This window comes from Rhinopithecus bieti, unplaced genomic scaffold (genome assembly GCF_001698545.2).
Source record: "Rhinopithecus bieti isolate Rb0 unplaced genomic scaffold, ASM169854v2 scaffold_2654, whole genome shotgun sequence".
NCBI classification, from domain to species: Eukaryota; Metazoa; Chordata; class Mammalia; order Primates; family Cercopithecidae; genus Rhinopithecus; species Rhinopithecus bieti.
In genome coordinates this window covers 1,822,666-1,840,941 of record NW_016804048.1, presented here as the reverse complement: position 1 = coordinate 1,840,941, position 18,276 = coordinate 1,822,666, and the positions used below count along the sequence as shown (strand labels likewise).

Sequence of the window (18,276 nt, the reverse complement as noted above, 5' to 3'; positions counted from 1 at the left end):
TGTAGGGTTGTCAGTTACAAAGTAATGATTTTCCCTTTGGACAGAACCATGACAGTTTGCTCTCAAGGTGGCAGAACAAAACTATGGAAAATCTGATTGAACTGCACAACAAGGCCCCCGTCTGGAACAGTGACACCCAGTCCTATGTCCTCAACTTTCGTGGCCGGGTCACTCAGGCATCAGTGAAGAACTTCCAGATAGTCCACAAAAATGACCGTAAGCCTCCAGGAAGGGTTGGGTAGGAAGAGGAGGATAGACACTCTTACAAGATGGGAAATGCACATTCCCTGTATGCAATAGGAAATGATAGTCAGGAGATAATCATGGAGGAGAGAGAGGATTTCTTTGGAAAGATGAAACTACAGTTTTAGAGAAAACCTGTAAATCACTGTGTTGAGGAGGGGAGAGGAGTGTGAGAGATATGCTATAGCAAATCAGAAAAGCTGGCTGGGCATCGTGGCTCAGACAGCACTTTGTGAGGCTGAGGTGGGCAGATCACTTGAGACCACAAGCTTAAGAGTAGCCTGGGCAACATGGTGTGAAACCCCATCTCTACAAAAAATAGAAAAAATTAGCTGGGCCTGGTGGCAGGCACTTGTAGTCCAAGCTACCTGGGAGGCTGAGGTGGGAGCATCACTTGAGCCAGGAGGTCAAGGCTGCAGTGAGCCGAGATTGCGTCACTGCACTCCAGCCTGGGCGACAGAGCGAGACTCCGTCTCAAAAAAAAAAAAAAAAAAAAAAAAACTCAGAGAAGTCATAGAGTAGGTTGTTTGGGGAACAAAGGCAAATGACCCCAGTAAAGGTTCCTGGCACCTCTAGCCTACGGAGCTTGTGACGTTCCCAGCAAGCCGCTCTCTATTCTACAGAAACCTGGTGATTAACTGGCCTATTTGGAGGATTCTTTCTGTATCATAAATAGGTTTTCACTGGGCCAGTAATCCCAGCACTTTGGGAGGCCGAGGCAGGAGAATCACTTGACCTAGGTGTTTGAGACCAGCTTGAGCAACACACTGAGACCCTATTTTCACAGAAAGTAAAATATTAGCCAGGCATGGTGGTGCTTGCCTGTAGTCCCAGCTACTCAAGAGGCTGAGGTGGGAGGATCACTTGAGCCTGGGATGGGAGGTCAAGGCTGCAGTGAGCTGTGGTCATTCCACTAGGCTCCAGCCTGGGCGACAGAGCAAAACCCCATCTCAGGAAAGGAAGAAAAAAAAAGTTTTCCCCTAGTGCAACCACATCATATTCTAACATCTTGATTTCCTTCTGTTTCTAGCTGACTATATAGTCATGCAGTTTGGACGTGTGGCAGATGACGTGTTCACACTGGACTATAACTACCCACTTTGCGCAGTTCAGGCCTTTGGCATCGGTCTTTCTAGCTTTGACAGTAAGCTGGCATGTGAATGACAGAACAATCAGGCAGGGAGCCTTTCTCCCCACAGAGCTTTCAGGAGCGGACAGTGGCCTCCCCTTCCCCTCCCTGCCCCAAGACTTGAAGAGCAATAGTTTGCCCCTTTTGGAATGATCCCTGAATTTATAAAACACACACACGAAAAGCAATAGTTTGCCCCTTTTGGAATGATCCCTGAATTTATAAAACACACATACACCCCATGCACTCTACTCCTTTTCCAGGTTTCATAGACTTGGTGAGGGATCACAGCTTAGCATGGTTGAGAGATGATTTAAAGCACAGTCATGTTCTTGTCACGTATCGTCTCCTGAAGCTAGAGTGGGATTTCCTGTGCTTGGAAACTTGCAGTAGAATTAGGGACTGACATTGCAGTTCCTCTCCTCTCTTCATTCCCTCACAGCAGATTGGCCAGCACCAATCTTAGAGTGGTTGTGATCACATTTGTGATCAATTATGTGAGAATTGTATATAATTGTCTTCATTTCAATTAAGGCTGAAAGCATAAACTCTAGAGGCGACTCAGTCAAGACTGACAGTAATTTGATAATTGCCTTCATTTTCAACCCAGGAGTGCCTCCCACAGCTATATCACTACGGATCCACTAGTGTGGAGCGACACACACACCTGCAGGCATCCGGTGCAAACATTTTGTCATTATCAAGAGAGTTGGCAGTATTGACCATTTAGTTTAGTATTAAAAAAAAAAAAAAAGTGGCAGGAGAGGCTTTGGGGAGGATCAGCCAGCAGACATGAGCACTGCTGGCCTGTGTGGCAGAGCTTTGGACTTTGTTCGCGGCTCCCCCAACCCAGGTTCATAGGCATAGAAGGTGTTTTGCTACATTTTTTGGATTATTACACCCCTCCACGTATTATGTGACTCTTACACCAGTTCATCCCTCCCAGAATGTATCCAAACCTTGAGAATACAGGAGCTCTGTGAGCTCCACTGTCAGCACCGCTGAGCTGCACCCCTTGTGCACAGAACCGTTTGCCAGCACTGGGTGGGACATCCATGGCGGCTGCTCCGTCAGACTTCCCTTCTGCAGACAAACCTCTCGCCCTGCCTGTTGTTCCTGCACCACATCAGACAAGCATGTGAAGGAGAGCCAGCTGGGAGCTGCAGGACCCTTGGCTTGTCCCACCTGCGACAAGTCCCACCTTCTTGGTGAGGACGAGACTGTTTACATCTCAGGCATGTTTCCCACCAAGTGCCTCCCTCACAGCCGTGCCCAGAAGCCTCACACCTCGTCACCACCACCACCCCCACCCCATCCTGAGGCACTGCCTGGCAGATTACCCTGGTTGACCGCAGAAGCTATTAATACACGACAGCATCTGGGGAAGGACTTATGGTGGGCCAGGTGGACCTCATCCTGCTGCCTCCTCCTCCCTCTGGTTTAAAGAGATATATAAACTAATTTCACATAATTTGTGTGTGCAGGTGATTGGTTTTTACATAAGTCCTATTTATACCTTTTATATGTTATAGAAATAAAAGTTAATTTATATAAAAATGTGTCACTGCCTTTGCAAGTCCTGTGCCTCAGGAAGTTCCTACTGTCATGTTCTGTAATCATAATTGTCGTCTTGGTCCACGTGCAGTGGCTCACGCCTATAATCCCAGCACTTTGGGAGGTCGAGGCAGGCAGATCACCTGAGGCCAAGAGTTGGAGACCAGCCTGGCCAACACGGCAAAACCCCGTCTCTACTAAAAATACCAAAATTAGCCAGGTGTGGTGGTGTGCGTCTGTAATCCCAGCTACTCAGGAGGCTGAGGCATGAGAATCGCTTGAACCCGGGAGGCTGGGGTTGCAGTGGGCAGAGATCACAGCACTGCACACCACCCTGGGCCACAGAGTGAGACCCTTGCCTCAAAAAAAAAAAAAAAAAAAAGTTTTGGTAACAGTGAGCACATCAGTTCTTTAAAACCAGGTGATGACTAACAAACATGTCATCCTGATGCAGAGCAGGAATCTGCAGACTAAGAAGGCTGTGTTCAGAAGCTACCTAGACACACTACACGTGATGGCCAGGGGCGTCTGGACAGAAGACGGGACCAATAGCTGAGCTTAGCAGGGCCGGAGGGTAGAGTGTATATTCTTTGGATGCCTGCCCGGGTCAGCTTCCCGGATTTGTTGTCATTCCTTACTGGTTCAGCAGCAACACAAATGAACTATCTAATAGTGAAATAGACCCCATCGCTTGCCTTTGAGTGTTAACTTCTTGTTTTTGTTTTTTGAGATGGAGTCTCGCTTTGTCACCCAGGCTGGAGTGCAGTGGGGGTGATCTCGGCTCACTGCAACCTCCACCTCCCACGTTTCAGCAATTCTCTTGCCTCAGCCTCCTGAGTAGCTGGGACTACAGGCGTGCGCTACTATACCCAGTTAAATTTTTGTATTTTAAGTAGAGAAGAGGTTTCACCATGTTGGCCAGGCTGCAGGCTGGTCTCACCTTGGCCTCCAAAATTGCTGGGATTACAGGTGTGAGCCACTGCACCCAGTCTTTTTTTTTTTTTTTTTGAGACGGAGTCTGGCTCTGTTGCCAGGCTGGAGTGGAGTGGGGCGATCTCGGCTCACTGCAACCTCCACCTCCTGGGTTCAAGCGACTCTCCTGCCTCAGCCTCCCGAGTAGCTGGGACTACAGGCGTGAGCCTCCGCGCCTGGCCTGTTTATTTTATTTTATTTTTTTGAGACAGGGTCTCATTCCCGTTGTCCAGGCTGGAGTGCAGTGGTATGATCTTGGCCCACCACAGCTTCAACTTCCTGAGCTCAAGGGATCCTCCCACCTCAGCCTCCTGAGTAGCTAGAACAATAGGCATGTGCCACCAAGACTGGCTAATTTTTTGTTTTAAAGTAAAGACAGGGTTTCACTATGTTTTCCAGGCTCAAACTCCTGGGCTGAAGTGATCCTCCCACCTTGGCCTTACAAAGTGCTAGAATTAAAGGCATAAGCCACCGTGCCCGGCCTTCACATTTGAAAGCTGCCGTATGTTCAGAAGTTGAAAAAAAATTGCTGGGTGTGGTGACTCATGTCCAGCACTTCAGGAGGCCGAGGTGGGAGGATCATTTGAGGTCAGGAGTTCAGACCAGTCAGGCCAACATGGCAAAACCCTGTCTCTACTAAAAATACAAAAATTACCTGGGTGTGTTGGCGGGTGCCTGTAATCTCAGTTGCTTGGGAGGCTGAGGCAGGAGAATCACTTGGACTGAGAAGGCAGAGGCTGCAGTGAGCCAAGATTGTGCCACTGCACTCCAGCCTGTATGTGACTCTGTCTCAAAAAAAAAAAAAAAAAAAAAGTGTCCACAAAGCTTTCCTAGGCTCTCTGGCTCTTATCAGTGTCACAGTGATAAACACATGGAAAGAAGAAGAGCCTAAAAATCAGGACAAGAGCTGGAATCAATTCTTACAGCTTGATTTTCCTTTTTTTTTTTTTTTAAGTCTTCAACATGCACAATGTGAATTGTTTTCTTTTTCATATGATTCTCTTTGGCTAAGGTGCATGGCTGGCCAGGTTTTCTGTCTTTTTGAGACAGGGTCTGGCTCTGTTTCCCAGGCTGGAGTGCAGTGGTGTGATCTTGGCTCACTGCAACCTCTGCCTCCTGGGCTCAAACCATCCTCCCACCTCAGTGTCCTGAGTAGCTGGGACTACAGCCGTCCACCACCAACAACTAATTTTTAAATTTTTGGTAGAGATAGGGTTTCACCATGTTGCCCAGATTGGTCTTGAACTCCTGGGCTCAAGCAATGCTCTCCCCTTGGCATCCCAGAGTGTTGGGATCACAGGTACGAGCCACCATGCCTGGTCCAAATAGACTCTTTGTGACACAGTTTTGTACACTAGTGATCAGGGACATACTGGTGGGCATTAGCATGAAAGATTTCAGCAAGTGTCAACTGCAAGTCTAAAAACAGGCCTGCAAAAGGCTCTTTTTGATCAGTTTAATAGATCATAGAAGAAATTAACTAGCATCAATTCACTTCCTTGAGACCAGCATTGTAAGTGCAGAAATAAAGTGATGGTTCGACTAAGGCAAAATCTTCCTGGGTTCTGACCCTATTTCTGCCAATGATTTGCCACGTGCCTCCTTTATAGATTGAGAGGCTTTGAACTACGTGCCCTTTTACATTCTTGAATTACATGTTTCTCCCCACTCATGCTGACAACACTCTGGCATTCCCCTGTTTTGAGCTGAACTCACTGGTTACCCCTGGACAGCTTCATGCTGTTGATGGCTAAGGATGACTCGCAGGAGAGGTGACACAGAGCTCAGGGAAAGCACAGATTGCCTCAGTGAAGGCACCATGGAGAGGAGACTGGAATTGTGGAAGAAACAGGATCGTGCACTGAGAAATGTCCTCTTTATTCTACCAAGTACGATTTATTAGCCAACTTGACATTTGTCCATTTGGTTATAGTAACTAAGCAATTCTCTCAAGACACACACAGCTTGCTCCTAGAGAAAACTCCAGCATGTTGCAAGCTGCCTTTTTCCGCAGCCTCCAGCTCCTGCCGGGGAATTGTCTGCACGTCTAACACCTGCTTCTCTTCAGTCCACAGTTCTCTTAGCCTGGCCCATGCAGGCCCCAGCCAGGGGCATGCCAAGGACTTGCCAGTTTCTGTGCCACCTCCTGAGACATGTTTCCTGACCACTGGCATATGGGATCATTTTGCCTCCTTTCCTGCTTACGTCTCCTCATTATCACTGGCAATGGATATGCTTTAAAAGTCTCACAGTCTTTTTTATCAACCAATAGACTCCTGTCATCCAACAAAAACGGGCTGCCACAAATGAAGGTGTGCGGTGGGAACTGTAGGTGGTTCCATGGCGCCACCTACTGTCCAGGAATGCATGTTGCAAGTGCGTTAAAATGGGCAGACCCCGCACAGGTGGGGAAGTCACCAGGCCTGAGTGAAAACAGCAAGCGGACCATGTTACCACGCATTTACCAAGCACCTCGTGTTATACCACGGCTCTCTTCTGAAAGCCTGCGAACACTAATATTTCTGGAGTTTAGAAACTAGCTAAGGTGCCAGGTGCGGTGGCTCACGCCTGTAATCCCAGCACTTTGGGAGGCCGAGGTGGGCAGATCACGAGGTCAGGAGATCGAGACCATCCTGGCCAACACGGTGAAACCCCATCTCCACTAAAAGTACAAAAAATTAGCCGGGCGTAGTGGCGGGCGCCTGTAGTCCCAGCTACTCGGGAGGCTGAGGCAGGAGAATGACATGAACCTGGGAGGTGAAACTTGCAGTGAGCCAAGATCGCGCCACTGCACTCCAGCCTGGGCGACAGAGTGAGACTCCGTCTCAAAAAAAAAAAAAAAAAAGAAAGAAACTAGTTAAGGTATTCCAGGTAAAATGCCCAGGATCTGGCTGGCACAGAATAAACACTTAGTGGCAGATATCTATATTATCTTTTTTTTAAATTTGAGGCAGGGTCTCACTCTGTTACCTATGCTGGACGGCAGTGGCATGATCTTACTGCAGCCTTAACATTCCCAGGCTCAAGTGATCCTCCCATTTCAGTCTCCTGAGCTGCTGGGATACAGGCGTGAGCTACCACACCCAGGNGGAGTGCAGTGGCGTATCTCATGGCTCATGATAGCCTCAAACTCTTGCTTCAAGTGATTCTCCCCACTCAGCCTAATGAGTAACTGGGACCACAGGCACACACCACCATGCTCAGCTAATTAAACAATTTTGTTTGTGTGTAAAGACAGGGTGTCATTTCACTGTTGCCCAGGCTGATGTTGAACTCCTGGGCTCAAGCAATCCTCCCACCTCAGCCTCCCAAAGTGCTGGGATTACAGGTGTGAGCCATCATGCCCAGCCATCATTTTTATTAATGTTCTTTCAAAATAAAACAATGAGCTGGGAATGGTGGCTCACAACAGTAATCTCAGCACTTTGGAAGGCTAAGGTGGGAGGATCGCTTGAGCCCAGGAGTTCCCAGACCAGCCTGGGCAACATAGGGAGACCCCATCTCTACAAAAATAAATCAGCCAAGCACTGTGGCACGAGCCTGTAGTCTCAGCTACTCCGGAAGCTTTAGTGGGAGGATGGCTTGAGCCTAGGAGGCTGCAGTGAGCCAAGATTGTACCACTGCACTCCAGCCTGGCGTGAAACCCTGTCTCTAAGAAAAAACTTAACAGGGCCGGGTGTGGTGGCTCACGCCTGTAATCCCAGCACTTTGGGAGGCCGAGGTGGGTGGATCACGAGGTCAGGAGATCGAGACCATCCTGGCTAACACGGTGAAACCTCGTCTCTACTAAAAATACAAAAAATACGTTAGCCGGGTGTGGTGGCGGGCGCCTGTAGTCCCAGCTGCTGGGGAGGCTGAGTCAGGAGAATGGCGTGAACCGGGGAGATGGAGCTTGCAGTGAGCTGAGATCGCGCCACTGCACTCCAGCTTGGGCGACAGACAAGACTCCATCTCAAAAAAAAAAAAAGGAAAAAGAAAAAACTTAACAGAACAATGATCTTCTTAGCCATGCACTTATACAGAATGGCTTATACATGTTTATAAAGCAAATTTAGATGGTTTTCCAGAGACAATAGGACAGGACAGAAGCACAGCATGGTTTAACTGGGTTACTTCACACGCCAGTGCTAGCCCACCCCTGATCCTACCTCCCTTTCCTCACCTTGTACCCATCTGTGTTTTTACTTGAAGTAACAGCCTATGCAAATATTAGCCCTGATGTTGATGGAAATTTTTAAAGTATTTCAAATACGAAATCGGCCTCCAAGATTCCTTCTGGATATGCCTTGTCTTGTGGTCCATCAGCCCTGAGCTCCTTTGACACTGCCCCAACATGGCTTTGGCCATGACCTAAGCCACATGGGGGTAAAGCTGGGGCATAGGAGGGGTAGGCTTTTCCTGGTCTATCACCAGCTTTTACTGTACCTCTTTGGTTTAATATTGGGGTGCAAGCCACAGGGTTTAACATCTAGTTAAGCACTTTCTACCTAGATTCTGCCCCTTGTCATGAATCTCAAGTGTTTCAAGAAGAATTATCCAGCAGTTCTCTTTCTTCTGTAGTTTGGGAGTAGGAAGATTAGGAAGGAAGAATGGTTTGAGGAGAAAGGAGGGTGACTGGCAGAAGAGGGCTAAGAATTAGAGCAACATTTTAAAAGTGTGTCTAGGCCGCGTGTGGGTGCGGTGGCTCATGCCTGTAACCCCAGCACTTTGGGAGGCCGAGGCAGGCGGATCACTTGAGGTCAGGAATTTGAGACCAGTCTGGCCAAAATGGTGAAACCCCATCTCTACTAAAAATACAAAAATTAGCCAGACGTGGTGGTGCACGCCTGTAATCCCAGCTACTCGGGAGGCTGAGGCACAAGAATCAGTTGAACCTGGGAGGCGGAGGTTCTAGTGAGCCAAGATTGCACCACTGCACTCCAGCCTGGGTGACAGAGCGAGATTCTGTCTCAACAACAACAACAACAACAACAACAACAGAAAGGTGGGTCTAAGTTCCATTTCCAAAGTACTGATGCGTACTTAGGACAAACTAGATCAGGCTAAAGTAGAATGTGACCTTGAAAAAGGTTTCCTGATCTTTGCCTTTGGTCGGTCGTATGTTGTTCTATATCAGATATTTAGAGAGATAGAGATACATAAATTTAATCTTTGGGCCAGGGATGGTGGCACACACCAGTAGTATTCCTAGCTACTTGGGAGGCTGAGGTAGGAGGATTGCTTACGTGCACTAGGATTGCACCACCGCACTTCACTCTAGGGACAGAGCAAGACCCTGTCTCAAAAAAAAAAAAAAAAAAAAAAAACCCACACATTATTAATGTGCAAATTGCCTATCAATAGGGGACTAGTTAAAAACACTAAGGTAAGGCTGGACGCAGTTGGCTTATGCTTGTAATTAATCCCAGTACGTTAAGAGGCCCAGGCAGAAGTATCGCTTGAGCCCAGGACTTTGACACCAGCCTGGGCAACATATCAAGACCCTGTTTCTACAAAAAACAAACAAACAAATAAAAGCTTTTTAAAATCAGCCAGGTATGGGGGCACATGCCTGTAGTCCCAGCTACTCAGGAGGCTGAAATGGGAGAATCACTTGAGCTGGGAGATCGAGGCTGCAGTGAGCCATGATCACACCACTGCACTCTAGTCTGGGCAACAGAGAGAGACTGCCTCAGGAAAAAAAAAGAAAAAACCAAGAGAGAGAGAAGAAAAAACCCACTAAGGTACTTCCCACAATGGAATACTATGGAGAATAAACAAGTGTGAGGAAGACTGTATGGACGACTGATGCAGAAATATCTCCAGGAGACATTCAGTGAGAAGTGAGCTATAGAACAGCATGCTTCCTTTTGTGCACAAAGGGTGGGAAATTGCAAGCCCATGATTATTTTTGCATAAACACTGAGAAACTGGAGACTAAAAAGTGGGTTAACTATAGAAGCAGAACGGCATAGGAAGGGCAAGACAGACGCGGGAGGAATCTTTTTTTTTTTTTTTGAGACAGTCTTACTTTGTCACCCAGGGTGGAGTGCAGTGGCACGATCATGACTCACTGCAGTCTTGACCTCCTGGGCCCCAGTGATCCTCCTGCCTCAGCCTCCTGTGCAGATGGGACCAGAGGCACATGCTACCATGCCTGAGTAATTTTTTTTATTTGTTGTAGAGATGGGGTCTCACTATGTTGCCTACGCTGGATTCCAACTCCTGGACTCAAGTGATCCTCCCACCTCAGCTTCCCAAAGTGCTAGGATTCTAGGCATCCACCATCATGCCTGTCCAGGAGGAATCATTAAAAAAGAAGTTTTAGGGGGCCGGGGTGGTGGCTCAAGCCTGTAACCCCGCACTTTGGGAGCTTGAGATGGGCGGATCACGAGGTCAGGAGATCGAGGACCATCGCTGGCTAACACAGTGAAACCCCATCTCTATTAAAAAAATACAAAAGCCGGGCGCGGTGGCTTCAAGCCTGTAAATCCCAGCACTTTGGGAGGCCGAAGACGGAGCGGATCACAAGGTCAGGAGATCGAGACCATCTGGCAAACACAGTGAAACCCCGTCTCTACAAAAAAATACAAAAACTCAGCCGGGCGAAGTGGCGGGCGCTTGTAGTTCCCAGCTACTTGGGAGGCTGAGCAGAGAGAATGGCGGGAACCCGGGAGGGGAAGCTTGCAGTGAGCTGAGATCTGGCCAACTTGCACTTCCAGGGCCTGGGTGACAGAGCAAGACTCCGCCTCAAAAAAAAAAAAAAAATACAAAAAACTAGCGAACGAGGTGGTTGGCGCCGTGTAGTCCCAGCTACTTGGGAGGCTGAGGTAGGAGAATGGCGTGAACCTGGGAGGCGGAGTTGCAGTAGCTGGATCCGGCCACCTGCACTCCAGCCTGCGGCGACAGAGCGAGACTCCGCCTCAAAAAAAAGAAAAAAAAAAAGAAGTTTTAAGACCATATGAAATTATTACTATTATTAATTAATTAATTATTATTGAGGCAGAGTCTCACTCTGTGGCCCAGATTGGAGTGCAAGTGGCACAATCTCAGCTCACTACAACCTCTGCCCCGGGTTCAAAACGGGGTTCTCTGGCTCAAGCCTCCCGAGGAGCTGGGACTACAGGTATGCCGCTAAAACCAATGCCTGGCTAATTTTGTATTTTTAGTAGAGATGGGGTTTCCACCATGTTGGCCAGGCTGGGCTTGAACTCCTGACCTCAAATAATCCACCTCCTTGGCCTCCCAAAGTTGCTGGGATTATAGGTGTGAGGCTACCACCCCAGCCAATAAATTTTTGAGAATGGTCTCGTTTTGCTGCCCAGACTGAGTGCAAATGGCGGCAATCATGTCTCGCTTGCATGCCCCAACCTCCTGGGGTAGAAGCGATCGCTTCCTCCTCAGCCTCAGCCTCACCAAGTAGCTGGGACGACAGGGTGTTGCCACCACACCAGGCTAATGTTCAGTGTTAATGAATGTCCGTTTGAGAACATTTACACTGCTTGCTGCGAGGTCCCAAAGATTGCTTTCACAAGGCCTGCTGCAAGTGTGTATGCCCAATTGTGCACGGCATCTCTGTCTGAGATGTGCACGGTCTGGCCAACATCGTGCTATTTACCATTCAGACTTCATTCAAATTCAGGTCTTCAGTCAGTGGCTAGCTACAGTTCAGAGTCCTCAATGAGCCACCATTGTGGCTAGTGACTACCACACTGGATGGTGCAGATGGAGAACATTTTTCTTTTTTTTTTTTTTGAGAATTGAGTCTTGCTCTGTTGGCCCAGGCTGGAGTGCAGTGTGTGATTCTCGGCTCACTGCAACCTTCACCTCCCAGGTTCAAGTGATTCTCCTGCCTCAGCCTCCTGAGTAAGTGGGATTACAGGTGTGTGCCACCATGCCCGGCTGATTTTTGTGGTTTTCTTTTTTTTTTTTTTTTTTTTTTTTTGAGACAGAGTCCGCTCTGTTGCCCAGGCTGGTGTGCCAGTGGCGTGATCTCAGCTCACTGCAAGCTCCTCTCCGGGGTTCACGCCATTCTCCTGCCTCAGCCTCCGGGGTAGCTGGACTACCAGGCGCCCGCCACCTCGCCCGGTAGTTTTTTGTTTTTTTTTTTTAGTAGAGTCGGGGTTTCACCGTGTTAGGCACAGGATGGTCTCGATCTCCTGACCTGTGAGCGCCCGCCCGGGCGCTCCCAAAGTGACTGGGATTACAGGCAGGCTTGAGCCACCGCGCCCGGCCGATTTTGTGTTTTTAGTAGAGACAGGTTTTTGCCATGTTGGCCAGGATGATCTTGAACCTCTGACCTTATGTGATTCACCTGCCTCAGTCTCTCAGTGTGCTGGGATTATAGGCCTGAGCCCCTGTGCCCAACTGTTTTTTTTTTTGAGATGGAGTTTTGCTTTTGTTGCCCAGGCTGGAGTGCAGTGGCGAGATCTCAGCTCACCGCAACCTCCACCTCCCGGGTTCAAGTGATTCTCTTGCCTCAGACTTCCGAGTAGCTGGGATTACAGGCATGCACTACCACGCCCAGCTAATTTTGTATTTTAGTAGAGACGGGGTTTCTCCATGTTGGTCAGGCTGGTCTCAAACTCCCGACCTCAGGTGATCCACCTGCCTTGGCCTCCCAAAGTGCTGGGAATACAGGTTCCAGGTTGTTGTTGTTTTGAGACAGAGTCTCATTCTGTTGTCCAGGCTTGAGTGCGGAGACATGATCTCAGCTCACTTCAACCTTTGCCTCCCGGGTTTAAGGACTTCTCGTGCCTCAGCTGCCCGAGTAACTGGGATTACAGGCATGCTCCACCATGCCCGGCCGAGCACATTCTCATCACAGAAAGCTGTGTTGGAAAATGTTAGTTGGGCTACAGAAATCTCAACTTCAGGTTCCCAAGCGAACTATCTTCTTAGCAATTCTGCTCCTGTGTTCCACGCGTGGCAGCCTGAGAGGCGGACATCATGACTCCTCTGTTTTCCACACATTCAATAAACGTGCAGTGAAAAAATGAGTGATGGGGAAACCGAGGCTCACTTAGTAGGTAGCCAAGCTGGAATTTAAACTCTGACTGTTTAACGCCCCAACAAGGTCATCACACACAACTTAGTTAACTCTCATATTCAGAATATTTTATCAAACAGGATTACTGAAGATGAAGATTTTAGCTGAACAAGATTGGAGGAAGCCTTTCCTTCCTTTTGACTTTTCTTCAGGAAGCTCCTGGATAGCTGAGGATGAGACCCCCGTAGGAATTTCCCCCTGCTTGAGAACTGTGCAGAGAACACTTCCACCTCTGTGCAATGGAAACCTGTAGTTTGTTTCAGTTTGGAAATAGTAATACACTGAATTAGTCAGCCTGGACTGCCGCAGCCGTAACAAAATCCACAGGCTGGGGCGCTCAAACAACAGAAATGCATTTCTTACAATTCTGGAGGCTGGAAGTGGAGGATGCAGGTGCTGGCAGGTGTGGTCTCTTCTGAGGCCCTTCTCCCTTTCTCCCTCTGCGTCTTCACATGGTCATCCCTTGGTCTGAGTGTTCTGTGTCCTCGTTCATGAGGACAGCAGTTACACTGGATTATGGCCCACCCTAATGACCTCGTGCTACCTTAGTCACCTCTGTAAAGGCCTTATCTCCAACACAGTCCCATTCTGAGGTACTAGGGGTTTGGACCTCAACATACAAATTTAGGGGGACACAATTTAGCCCGCAGCATATACTGTTCCCTAGATAGTGGACCTAGGGCCTGTTCTCTTTCACATTTCTTTTTTTTGAGACAGGGTCTTGCTCTATCACCCAGGTGGGAGTGCAGCGGTACAATCATGGCTCACTGCAGCCTCAACCTCCCAGATTCAAGCAATTTTCCCACCTCAGCCTCCCAAATAGCTACAGGCACATGCCACCACATCTAGATAATTTTATTTTTATTTTTTATAGAGATGGGGTCTCCCTATGTTGCCCAAGTGGTCTCAAACTCCTGGCCTCAAGTGATCCTCCAGCCACAGCCACAGCCTCCCAAAGTGTTGGCATTAAAGGTATGAGCCACTGCCCCGGCCTACATTTCTCTTTCATGAAGACATAATAGAACGAATATTATCCTTATCAAATTATTGACTACTTTTATTCTATAGACAGTTGGGGGGAAAAAAAAAAGAAAAACCTTCGATAAAGATCCGTTTTGCCTAGGTGGGAGGATAGCTTGAGCCTGGGGGGTCCAGGCTGCAGTGAGCTGTGATCCTGCTATTGCACTCCAGCCTGAGTGACAGAGCGAGACTCTGTCTCAAAACAAAACAAAACAAGGCCAGGCGCAGTGGCTCATGCCTGTAATCCCAGCACTTTGGGAGGCCAAGGTGGGCAGATCATGAGGTCAAGAGATCGAGACCATCCTGGCCAACATAGTGAAACCCCATCTCTACTAAAAATACAAAAATTAGCTGGGTGTGGTGGCGCAGGCCTGTAATCCCAGCTACTAGGGAGGCTGAGGCAGGGGAATGGCTTGAACCCGGGAGGTGGAGGTCGCAGTGAACCAAGATCACACCACTGTACTGCAGCCTGAGAGACGGAGCGAGACTTCATCTCAAAGAAACAAAACAAAACAAAACAGAAAATGGTCTGTCTTGTCCTTCAAAGCACAAGATGAAGCTCAGCTGGTGTCAAGTGAAGATTCTCTTAAGGAAAAAAGTAAATAAAAGTATAGAATGGGCTGGGTGCAGTGGCTCACACCTGTTATCCTAGGACTTTGGGAGGTCAAGGTGGGCGGATCACTTGAGGCCAGGAGTTCCAGACCAGCCTGGCCAACATGGCAAAACCCCATCTCTACTAAAAACATAAAAATAAATAAATAAATGTAGGATGGAGAGGTTAAAAAAGAAAAAGCACCTAAGTGACAGCTGACCCGCAGGAGTCATTGCATAATACTTTCCAAGGTGTGGGGAGCAGCTTTGGAGATATCTCCAAAGCAAGATGTGGCCCAGCACAGTGGCTCACACCAGTAATCCCAACACTTTGGAGGTCCAAGGCAGGAGGAGGGCTTGAGGCCAGGAGTTTGAGAGCAGTGTGAGCATATAGGACAATCTTGTCTTTACAAAAAAAATTTTTTTAAATAGCTAAGTGAAGTGGTGCATACCTGTGGTCTCAGATGCTTGGGAGGTTAAGGAGGGGGAATCACTTGAGCCCAGGAAGTGAAGACTGCAGTGAGCCCTGACTGCACCACTGCACTGCAGCCTGGGCAACAGAGAGAGATCCTGTGTCAAAAAAAAAAAAAGTAAAATATTTGCCTTTCACCTAAAAGCTAGGAAACAATCTCTCTTTACTCTCAGTTTCCTATTAGGCCATTCAATCCAGCTGTCTTTTCTTTGTTTGTTTGGGGGGAATGGTTTGATTTATCGGGGAAAAAAGTTTCTAGAGTTGTAAACTGGCAGTCAGCAATAGTTGAAACAAATATGTAGGATAATGAGTGGATCGATAAGTCTAGAAGACTCAAATGGTGGCGTTTACTCAGAATCTATTCACTGAATTTTTCTAATTCTATATAATCTCTTTGCTACCACCACCAGTTTTATTAAGGTATAATTAACAAATAAAAATTGTATATATTTGTGGTGTACAAGGTACATTTTTTTTGTTTGTTTTTTTGAAACGAAGTCTTCGCTTTGTCGCCCAGGCTGGAGTGCAGTGGCGCGATCTTGGCTCATTCTGCCTTGTGGGTTCCATGGTTGGCCAGGCTGGTCTTGAACTCCTGACCTCAGGTGATCTGCCCACTTCAGCCTCCCAAAGTGCTAGGATTACAGGCGTGAGCCACCGTGCCCGGCCGCATTTTTTTTTTTTTTGAGACGGACCCTTGCTCTGTCGCCAGGCTGGAGTGCAGTGATGTGATCTCGGCTCACTGCAACCTCCACCTCCTGGGTTTAAGCGATTCTCCTGCCTCAGCCTCTCGAGTAGCTGGGACTACAGGCGTGTGCCACCATGCCCAGCTAATTTTTGTAGTTTTAGTAGAGACTGGGTTTCACCATGTTGGCCAGGATGGTCTCAATCTCTTACCTCGTCATCTGCCTGCCTCGGCCTCCCAAAGTGCTGAGATTACAGGTGTGCGCCACTGCGCCCGGCCATTTTTTTTTTTTTTAATAGAAGACTTCACGAATTTGTGAGCTCAGGGGCCACGCTAATCTCTGTATCAGTATCCAATTTTAGTATATGTGCTGCCCAGGCAAGCACCACAATGTGATATTTTCAGATGTGTAAAGCGTTTTGTTTTTCAAAGATGAGAAGAAATTAGGGAAGGGTTAGATATATAGTTCTAGTTACATTTGTCCCTGATTATAAACTATAAGTTTGTTATAGAAAATAAACAGGGCTATGTGCGGTGGTGCATGCCTGTAATCCCAGCTTCTCGGGGGGGCTGAGACAGGAGAATTGCTTGAACCTGGGAGGCAGAGGTTGCAATGAGCCAAGATTGTGCTGTTGCACTCCAGCCTGGGCAACAAAAGCAAAATTCTGTCTTAAAAAAAAAAGAAGAAAAGAATAAAAACAAGAAACTAAATCCCCTTAATTTGCAAACTTTCAGAGATAATCCCTTTAAAATACTTTTCAACTTCTTTCAAAACAGGGTCATCCAATATATAGTTTTTATTTATTTATTTATTTTTTGAGATGGAGTTTCACTCTTGTTGCCCAGGCTAGAGTGCAATGGTGCAATCTCTGCTCACCGCAACCTCTGCCTCCCGGGTTCAAGCAATTCTCCTGCCTCAGCCTCCCAAGTAGCTGAGGTTACAGGCATGCGCCACCATGCCCAGCTAGTTTTTTATTTTTAGTAGAGACGGGGTTTCTCCACGTTGATCAGGCTGGTCTCGAACTCTCAACCTCAGGTGATCTGCCTGCCTCAGCCTCCCAAAGTGCTGGGATTACAGGCGTGAGCCACCATGCCCAGCTATTTATTTATTTTTTGAGATGGAGTTTCACTCTTGCTGCCCAGGCTGGAGTGCAATGGTGCGATTTTGGTTCACTGCAACCTCTATCTCCTGTGTTCAAACGATTCTCCTGCCTCAGCCTCCCAAGTAGCTGGGACTACAGATGCCCGCCACCATGCCCGGCTATTTTTTTGTATTTTTAGTAGAGATGGGGTTTAACCATGTTGGCCAGACTGGTCTCAAACTCCTGACCTCAGGTGATCTGCCTGTCTCAGCCTCCCAAAGTGCTGGGATTACACCATGCCCAGCCCCTATATATAGTTTTTAGAATCTGCTTTTCCACTTATATCATGAATGTGTCTGGTTTATTTATTTATTTTTGAGACAAAGTCCCGCTCTGTCACCCAGGCTGGAGTGCAGTGGTGCAGTCATGGCTCACTGCAGCCTCGACCTCCCGAGCTCAAACAAGCCTCCCACTTCGGCTTCCCAAGTAGCTGGGACTACAGGCATGTGCTACTATGTCCACCTAATTTTTTTTTTTTTTTTTTTTTTTTTGGTAGAGGTAGGGTCTCATTATATTGCTCGAGCTGGTCTCAAACTCCTGGGCTCAAGAGTTCCTCCAACCTTGGCCTCCCAAAGTACTAGAATTACTGACCTGACCCACTGTGCCCAATTAACGTGATTTTTAACTTTGACTTTGGAATATAGCCAACACAAATACCCCTACACGAAACCACCCGGCCCTGCACACACCCTTACCCTCCTCCTCCTGCACAGTCCATCATCAAGCTTGAGTGAGGATCCATTTGTAGGATCCAGAGAGCTGAAATATTTCCACCAAAAGACTCATTCCTGAGGGTCAGTGAATTAGGGTTCTGTCCCTTAAGAAATGTGGCCGGGCGCGGTGGCTCAAGCCTGTAATCCTAGCACTTTGGGAGGCCGAGACGGGCGGATCACGAGGTCAGGAGATCAAGACCAACCTGGCTAACACGGTGAAATCCCATGTCTAATAAAAATACAAAAAATTAGCCGGGCGTGATGGCGGGCACCTGTAGTCCCAGCTACTTGGGAGGCTGAGGCAGGAGAATGGCGTGAATCCAGGAGGCAGAGCTTGCAGTGAGCTGAGATCCGGCCACTGCACTCCAGCCTGGGCCACAGAGCGAGACTCCGTCTCAAAAAAAAAAAAAGAAATGTAAACATCCCTGGGAAGGGCTGATGTCTGGGTAAAATCACCTTGCCTTTAACTCTTCAGAATTTGTAGATCTGAGGCCGGGCGCGGTGGCTCAAGCTTGTAATCCCAGCACTTTGGGAGGCCGAGACGGGTGGATCACGAGGTCAGGAGATCGAGACCATCCTGGCTAATACGGTGAAACCCCGTCTCTACTAAAAAATACAAAAAACTAGCCGGGCGAGGTGGTGGGCGCCTGTAGTCCCAGCTACTCGGGAGGCTGAGGCAGGAGAATGGCGTGAACCCGGGAGGCGGAGCTTGCAGTGAGCTGAGAGCCGG

General features: G+C 48.0%; 1 protein-coding gene across 1 annotated transcript in view; it reads left to right on the top strand.

Annotated features, from left to right (window-relative positions):
• TULP3 (TUB like protein 3) overlaps positions 1-2,929 on the top strand; it is a 46,645-nt gene extending 43,716 nt beyond the window's left edge. The window contains exons 10-11 of the mRNA XM_017862960.1: positions 45-216; positions 1,274-2,929. Coding sequence (XP_017718449.1) covers positions 45-216; positions 1,274-1,407 — 306 coding nt within the window. The 3' untranslated portion in view covers positions 1,408-2,929. The remainder of the gene's footprint in view (positions 1-44; positions 217-1,273) is intronic.
• The last annotated feature ends 15,347 nt before the right edge of the window (positions 2,930-18,276 follow it).